General features: G+C 50.5%; 1 protein-coding gene across 1 annotated transcript in view; it reads right to left on the bottom strand.

The window, feature by feature from the left end:
- The window catches only part of ASB18 (ankyrin repeat and SOCS box containing 18), a 65,351-nt gene that overhangs the window by 17,592 nt on the left and 38,807 nt on the right, over positions 1 to 8,952 (bottom strand). The window contains exon 4 of the mRNA XM_003798229.1: positions 428 to 932. Within this exon, the coding sequence (XP_003798277.1) occupies positions 428 to 932 (505 nt within the window). The remainder of the gene's footprint in view (positions 1 to 427; positions 933 to 8,952) is intronic.

Below are 8,952 nucleotides of genomic sequence, written 5' to 3' on the forward strand. Positions count from 1 at the left end.
CCAGCACCCTACCCACTGAGCCACAGGTGCCACCCTAGACTATTTTCATTGTTCTGAAAATTAGACCCAAAGATGAGCTGCCAAAATATTTTGGACCACGATGGTGCGTCATCCAAACAAGCGCTTGGAGTCTCCAGGGGACTACTTTGAAAGGATAAGTTCAGATATGCTCACTAACATCCAAGCTCTTTTTAATAATTTTCAAGCGACTCTAACCAGAAGCTTCTAGACAGGAGCCTCGGCTTTGTCCAGAGCTTGTTAGAAGGCAAAATCTCTCACCCGACCCGCAGGATCAGAGTCTGCATTTTAACTGGTTCCCTGGGGACTCCTGGGCCGGATGTGCGCGCAGCAGGCACCCCGGCTGGGTGCCGGAGTGCTCGAGGGCCACCTGTGGAGTCCGCCCGCCCGCCCGCCGGTCCCTCCTTACCTTGGGGAAGGCGTCGGGCCACACGGTGGGGGAGCCGTGGTTGAGCAGCACCCGCACGGTGAGCTCCGGCGCGTCCTGGGGCGCGCAGGGGGCCGTCTGCAGCACGCGGGCCAGCGGCGAGGCCCCGCCGTAGTCGAGCGCGCCCGCGTCGGCGCCGTAGCGCAGCAGGAGGCGCGCCAGGCCGTGCCGCGCGTGTCCGCAGGCCTTGTGCAGCGGGCTGCGCTCGTCCTCGTCGCGCGCGTCCACCGCCGCGCCCCTCTGTAGCAGCAGCGCGCACAGGCGCAGGCAGCGCGCGTGCTCGTCGGGTCGCAGGGCCGCGCCGCACGCCGCGCTCAGGGCGGTCTCGCCGCGGCCGTTCCTCGCGTCTACGCGCGCCCCGCAGCCCAGATAGAGGCGCGCGTGCTGGTCCAGGCCGAGCTGCGCCGCCAAGTGCAGCGGCGTGTCCTGCCCCGCGCCGCCCGCGCGCTGCACCGAGGCGCCGTGCTCCAGAAGCGCCTGCGCGCACCTGTGGGAAGGCCGAGGTCACCGCGCGCCCGGCGGGGGTGGGGAGTGTCCGCATCCCGCACCCTGCCCTCCCCCCCTCCCCCACGCCGCCCGGCATGCTGCTCAGTGGCTGGCATTTACTAAGTGAGTTGGCGCCCTAAAAGGTCAAGGGTGACCTCAGTGAAAGGACCTGAGTCAGGGGCTCCCATGTCAAGGATGCCACCTGAGTGGCTCGTTCTCACTCACATGTGGGAGCTAAAATGTGGGTCTTTAGAAGATAGAGCCGGTTAGGGTGGGGTGGGGTGTGGAAGTTGATTCATAGGCACGAATATAAGGTTTGATAGAAGAAATAAGACCTGGTGTTAGATTAGTGGGGTGACTATTGTTTATACTCTATGTTCTAGATAGCAAGAATATTGCAAATGTTTCTAAATAAGAAATGAGAAACACACTAGAACCTCTACAGCTGACCACCTCCCTGCACTGACCACCTCCTTAAGTCGACCTAATTCTCATAGGCTGGACATGCACCACATGTACATGTCAGTATAGTGGCCTAGTTCCCTATGGTGACTCACACTTCTGTATGTTGACCAGTTTGTTACAGGACCCTTGGGTGGTCAACTCACAGAGGTCCCACTGTACTTGAAGTGATGGATGACCCAAGTACACTGATTTGATCTTTACAAATTACAGTGTGTCAGTGTATTAAGCTATCACATGTACCTGGAATATTAGATAAGAAAGAAAAAACCCAGTTAAGAATGAGATTATGACAACACTGGGGCCATGAGCCCCACAGTTACCAAACCGTGGGAACAGGGACTTGCTGTAAGAATCCACACGCAGACTTGTAACTTATGACAAAATTGTAGCTGCTTGGTGCTCCTCAGGAAGGGGACGTGGTCCTGATGGCAGTGCTTTAGGCACCGGTTGGTTACCTGGGCATTTTGTCATGCCAGGAGGTTATGGGTTGGCAGTCGCAGTTCTAGGGAGAATCCCTTAGAGGGTCAGGGTATTTCTCAGCCACGCGTGCCTCTCCTGGAGGCCACACAGCTTTGGTGATAGTGGAGGCAAACCTTGCCTTGTGCCTCCTTGGTCACCTTATTGTGGTAGCCGTCAGTGAGGCTGCTCCAGCTTTGGAGTCTGACTTCAGACCAGCCTCCTTGCCTTGCCCGCATCTGTCGGATGCTGGTCATCTCTGCTCTGTGGAGACCTGAGTTGTCTCTCTCAGCCCTTCCTGGCTTCATTCCTCCCAGGGGCAGCAGTGTGGTCACTGTCTCATCCACACCCTCAGTTCCCTGGAGTCAAGGGGATGATGGCCATCCGCAATTCAGACGGTCAAGTCTTCCCCTAAAGTCCATCTGTCATCTCTGTTCATGTGGCCACTGAGCCCTGCTAGAGGCAGCACCATTCACAGAGACTGGCTGGGCCTCCAGGCCCTTCAGCTAATACTTTCCAGCTTTGTAGCCTACCAGAATGTGTTTCTGCAGCTCTGCTCTGTCCTTCCTGAGACTGCAGAAGGAGGTCTCTCGGTCATCTTGGCCCAGCTTTAGTTCCCTGTGACTTCCCTTGCTCTCTGCTGTTTCCCGGTCCTGCTACCTGCTACTCCCCTCCCACCCCAAGAGATGTAGGACTTCATCTCTTTAATAACCACTTGAACTGCTTCCTCCCTCTATTCTCATTGTCACTCTCCTTTGTTGAGGCCAAGTGTTTTCTGGCCTGAATGTTTATGAGTCTCCTAATCACTTCTGCTCTAATCTAGCAAGCACCCTGCTACCTAGAAAGAGGCTTTCCAGCATGAATCAGAGGACGTTTGCCTGCTGGGAACCCAACAGCTCCTACTGCCTGCTGGATAAAGCCCAGGCCCCATTCCCCAGGACACAGGACAAAGCGAGATCCAGCTCCTAAGGCCCCACCTTTAAATCCTACCTGACCAGGGGTGGTTCTTAGAACACACCTGCTCTTTCATACCCCCATGTCTCAGTGTGTCACTTCCCAGGATGCCCTGCCTCACACGATGGCCCGGACGCTCCCATCTTTCCTTCTTCTTGGAAGCCTCCCCAGTGCCAACGGGTGGAGGGGTCACACGCCTATGTTGTCACATGCCTTGTACATAGGAGCCTGGGTGCACCATTTGTCATGGCATATTTCAAATATTTGTCTGCACTTTGAATCCCATCTTAGATCATTGGCTCCTTGAGCATAGAAATGGGGGTTTTGTTTCTTTCTGATTCTCAGTGCCTGGCCCACTACTGGTATTACCTAAAAGCATGTTGAACAAAAGCATTTCTTTAATTAACATCTTTCAGCTTTTCTCCATGTTGCCATTGTTTTTCTGATTATTTACCAAACTGGGGCTCTCAGCGAGATCATCCATTGAGGGTTTCAGAGCTGACAGCAGCTGTCCTTAAATCCATTTATATTTTTACCTAGGGGCTGCCAGTATTTTAAATTCCTTCTTTGTGTTTCTCTAGCCTATATATCAGCAGTATCTGGAGAAGTAGTCTGTCTTGGGTGAAAGATCTTTACAAACAAGTACATTTTGATGTGAAATGTCCTCTGGGACAATAACCAGCTAAGAGAGGATGCAAATGTACAATCAGAGCGTTTTACTTTGCTTCCCACTTGCCTCTCTGGGAGGAATTTTGAACAGTGCAGCAGGAGGTTAGAAATCAAGGGTTCCATCTCATTTTGCCACTGAGCCTGTGTGCGCTTGCAAACAATTACAAAACATTTCCTTCTACTTTCTTTTTTTCTTTTTTTTTTGCAAGCATCTCAGCCTCTCTAAAGAAGTCCACAGGGAAATACAGCCGGCCCTCTGTTCCACGTGCTCAGCCTAACTGGCTAATGGTCAGGTTGCTATTTGCGACACGGACACCTTTCAGAAGAATGAGGACACTGGCCCACCCTCTGGAGGCCTGCAGATGCCCTTTTCATTTTTAATGAAGAGCATCTAATTGGCTAAACCTTGGCACTTTCTTAACGTGGGCAACGGTCTGGGTTGCCGAACCACAGTCATGAGAAAGAAACACACCAAATTGACTGGGGCCCGTCTCTGCTGGCACATGCTGGCAGTCATTAAAAATGAAGGTGTGAGAGCCTATTTAATGGATGGAAGGAAGGATATTTACAGTGGAGATGTGAAAGGACAGTGGATACACACAGCACAAACAGCACCGTACAGCCCCATTTTGAAAAGCATAAATCTATGTGCCCAGAAAGAAAGCCTAGGAATTTATAGGGCAGCGTGTTAGTCTCTGGATGATGGGGCTTATATTGTCCTTTCTGCCTGCCTGTATTTTCAAATTTTCCAGAATAAGTTGAGTGACAGTTTGAGATAAGAACAACAGAGGTTATTAATAACAAAACTACCTCCCCACCAGCCCCAGCAACAGCCCATGAGTCTATGAATGTCCCTTAGCTTTCTAGGTTCCCTGAATATTCCTGAATTTTCCATTGGTCTGTTTAGACATAAGCATCGGTCTCCAAAAGGATGTATGGCAAGGCCTACGAGGAGGTGAGGAAAGGGGAAGGCTGGGCAGGGCAGGAGGAACACAGCAATAAGCAGAGACGTAGTTAACAATCTGGGGGACCCTCAGACCTGACCCCAGGACCCATTCCCATCCTTCAGACACTGTCTGTCATTCCAGTGATTTGTACATCAATGTTCTCAGACCAAGAAGAAACAGCCCAGTGGGGAAAGCATCACCCAAGTCTTTGCAGTCCTGTGTAGGGGACCGCCCTTGCCAAGTGCTTTACAAACTGCTAGGGAGGACTCTGTGAGCAGGTTTGCTGCCATCGTGATAGGCAGAAATCAGAAAGGCCCGGGTCAGCGTACAAGTCATTGTTGGGGACCAAGGGTACAATTTCCATCTGAAGATGTCAGAACAGCTTTGTCTCCATCTCACAGGGATTAAGCAGACACTGTGTTGTCTCAACAGCCTCTGATATGAAGCGACTGGGACAAACTCATCCCTGGATCCCTCGTCCCTGGCTTTGACAGTGAGTGTGGTGACAGGCTGTTACAGGGGCCCAAAGTTGACAGCACAAAGAAGGAACTTGAGCCAAAAGGCAGGAGTTAATACAGATGAGCCCATCAAGGGCTGTTGAATCAATGTCATTTTGATTCATTTCTAAAGGGGCAAGAAGGACTCGGCCCCCTCCTGATACCCAGCTCCCCCCACCCCCACCCTCCCCTGCATCTTCCCATGAACTTCCAGTCTGTTCCAGGGGCAGAGGTCCCGATGCCACAGCACACAATGCTTCCCACTGAGTCCCTCTTCCTCTGTGACCCACCTGGCTGCTGAACTTCCCTGCTTCCTGTGCGCCCCTCCCAGACGCCCGTCCCTGGGTTTCATTCTGTCTTCCCTGCCTCCAGGTCACTCTGTTTACAAAGCCCTCAACATGGTACTCACTGCCTCCTGGCTCTGAGCTGGAAGGTCTTTTGGGTTCCCTGGTACTTGGTCTTTTTTTCAAAACAAATGTTATATTTATTTATTTGTTTATTTAATTTTTGGAGAGAGAGTTTTATTATGTCACCCTCAGTAGAGTGCCATGGTGTCACAGCTCCAGCAACCTCAAACTCTTGGGCTTAAGCAATTCTCTTGCCTCAGCCCCCAAGTAGCTAAGACTACAGGCGCCCGCCGCAATGCCCCGCTATTTTTTTGTTGTTGTTGTTTAGTAGGCCCTGGCTGGGTTTGAACCCACCAGCCCTGGTGCATGTGGCTGGCACCCTAACCACTGAGCTATGGGCTCTGAGGCACAAATGTTATTTTTAGTCCTTTCAACAACTCTGCATTGTAGGTGTTTATAGTTGGGGAAACTGAGGCCTAAAAGAAGACCAACAGCTGGCATAAGGTCATACAGCCTGGAAGTGGTAGAGCAGAGGCCTTGACTGTGCCCCATGGCTTCCAAGTTCTTGGCCACACCACCCACCTACTGCCCCTTCCTGTGGGTGTGGTTTGTTTAGTGCCTTTTGGAGCCAGCTCTGTGCTGTGCATGTTCCATGGTCATCGCTGAACTTTTTTCACTCATTGTCCATTCATTGAATAAGCAGAGAATACCCCCGGGCTCCTTTCAAGGCAGAGAGAAGTGTTGCTCTCTTAGTTCTCCACAGGCACCCCAGACAGACTCACTGACCCAGCACAGAAGGCAGGACAGGTGCGTGGCCAGCCTGCCCGTGGACCTCCTGTAAGGGGGAGGCACCGTAACCCTCTCTTCCCCAGTCCTCCCAGCTGTCCTGTCCGGTGGAGTCCTTTCTCCCTGGGTTTTGGTGAGGACTTAGTCTTTGAAGCGGAAGCAGTGGTGGAAGGGTAGAGACCAGGAAGATGACAGTGGCCTGTCAGCACATCCTGCTTGGGGTCTGAACTCCAGCCACTGCTGCATAATGCAGTGACTCAACAACCACCAGAAAATGATACTGAACAAGTAACGTTACAACAACTAAAAGAAACGCAAAAAAGAAGGCTCATTTCAAGACTCAGACACCACCTCATTTGCGTGTGTGTGGGAGGAAAGGACATGGCTGTGCACAGACATTGCTGGGGACGCTCAGCATCCGTCCTCTGAGCAGCGGTTGTTCTCCCTGGAGGTCGCCTGAGTCCTTGGACGATGCTGACAGGCCCTTTACCGTTCTGCTCACAGTCTGCTGCTGGGATCCCTTCTGACAGACGGGAGGGGTTTAGTGCTAAACAATGTGTTCAGGGAGCGTAATGGGTGTTACGAGTGGGTCTTGTTGAATCTCGTCACTGCATTTCTCCCTCTTCGGAGGTGACATGGAGGCAGAAGTGGTAGAGGTGCGTCCTAGGGGAAGGATGGCTGCAGCCGCAAGGCTGGGAGCAGGGTGGCAGCAGAAGGGCCGCCTGGAGCTAGGCATGTGCCGGCCTGTTGGGGGGCAGGGGCCAGGGAAAGACTGGGGAGAAATGGGGCTGTGTTTTCTAATGACGCTGTTGCAAGAAGGTTCCCTCCTGTGCACAGATTCCCCAGCTGGCTCCCAGTGAAGGCCAGGGAGCCACAGCCCTGAGACTCTGATGGAGGGGCAGTTCCACTTTATTTACCTGGACCTTCTGTGAGGCTCTCCTTTGGGGACCTGCTGTCCACCCCCTTTCTGTGCTGTGCTCCCCTCTCCCTTTCTTCCAGGATGGGAGCTTTGAAACTACCCAGCATAGAGGTTTATAACGGAAACGTCTGATGTGAAGGGACACATCCTGCAGGCTGGCGGGGAGGTTGACGAGAAACTGGTTGGCCGCGACTATCATCACCATTTCCCTTGGAGAAACCATTTTATGGTTTTCTGAAGGGTTGTGTGATTGCAGAGGAAAAGATAATTTGGGCAAATTCTCCCAATGGCAAATGGAACACTGCACCTTGGCAAACTGAGAAGTGATTTAGTCAGCAAGATCACAAGTAGTTCCACTGTTTGCCCCACATGCCCACTGAGTGGCATCTGAGACCCTGGAGCTTCGTTGGCGTCCCTCAGTGAGAAACAGGCAACCTTCTTTCCTTTCTCTCCTCCCTGGGCCCAGTACACTGGATGAAGAGAAAGACCCAGAAGCAGCAGAGTGAGGGGGAGAAAAAGGAGGGAAAGGAAAGGAAAAGACTCTGCCCTCTTCTTGAGCAGGGATGGGGTGGGTAGGAGAGAGCTTTGAATTGGATGGGAACAAAGTTGTATGTACGCGTTTTTTGGGGTTTTTTTTTTTTTGAGAAAGTCTCAAGCTATTGCCCTGGCTAGAGTGCTATAGTATCATAGCTCACAGCAACCTCCAGCTCTTGGGCTCAAGCCATCCACTTGCCTTAGTTTTTCTATTTTTAGTAGAGATGGGGTCTCACTTTTTTTTTTTTTTTTTTTTGCTCAGGCTGGTCTCAAACTCCTGAGCTCAAGCCATCCACCCACCTTGGCCTCCCAGAGTGCTGGGATTGCAGGTGTGAGCCACCTTGCCTGGACTGTATGTATGTATTTTTAAGGTAAAATTTACATACAAAGAAATGTGTGGGTCTTAAGAGTACAAATGAATACACTTTGACAAAGGGATATAACTGTGTAACCGACACCTCCCTGAAGATGTAGAATATTTTCATCTCACCAAGGATTTACCTTGTGTTCACTACCAGTGACATTCATCCCCACAGGCAACCATGGTTCTGATTTTTCTCACCATGGGTTAGTTTTGCCTTTTCTGAAATTCCCTATTTTTTTTTTTTTTTTGTATCTGGCTTCTTTCATTTGGCATGGAGTTTCTGATGTCCATCCATACTGTTGCATGTACAGGTAACCCATTCCCTTCTTACTGCTGAGTTATTCAGTTGTATGGATACACCACATTTTATGTACATTTTCCTATTGATATTGATGGACATCTGGGTGTATCCATTTGTCAACTGTTATGAATAAAGCCAGCATAAACATTGTTGCATAAAATTTCTTAGACATATGTTTCCATCTTTCTTATGTAGATACCTAGCAGTAGAACTGCCAATAGGTATATATTTAAATTTATAAGAAGCTGCCAGTTTTCCACAGAGATGATAGCGTTTCATACGCCCCACAGCAATGTTTGGGCATTCAGGTTGCTCCACCACTTTGCCAACATTTGATGTTGTCGGTTTTTGTTATTTTGAGCCATTCTAACAAGTGTGAGATGGTGACTATTTCATTGTGTTTAATTTGCCGTTCCTCCGTGACCCATGATGTTGAGCAACTTTTCATTTGCTTATTGGGCATTTGTATATCTTTCATGAAACGTTGAGTCAAGGCTTTTGCCCAGAGGATAAAGTTCTGATTTGGCCTGGACTGGCGTTTTGGCTTTAAAATAGGACTTGGCAAGTGATCAGACAGCTGAGGAATCTGTTGGGAAGGGGGCTAGACCTCTAACAGAACACATTTAAAAGGAGGTGGTTAGAGATAAGTGGAGCTACTTCCTGATCATAGACAGATTTGGGGAGAAAAATTAGTTTAACAAAGGAGAGGCAGTTCCTCATGACACTTGGCTTTTTAAGTCCTGGCTTTGCCAATTTCCATTGTGTGCCACTTTTTTGGTAAA

This window comes from Otolemur garnettii, unplaced genomic scaffold (assembly GCF_000181295.1).
Source record: "Otolemur garnettii isolate 467f Iridium unplaced genomic scaffold, OtoGar3 scaffold00133, whole genome shotgun sequence".
NCBI lineage: Eukaryota > Metazoa > Chordata > Mammalia > Primates > Galagidae > Otolemur > Otolemur garnettii.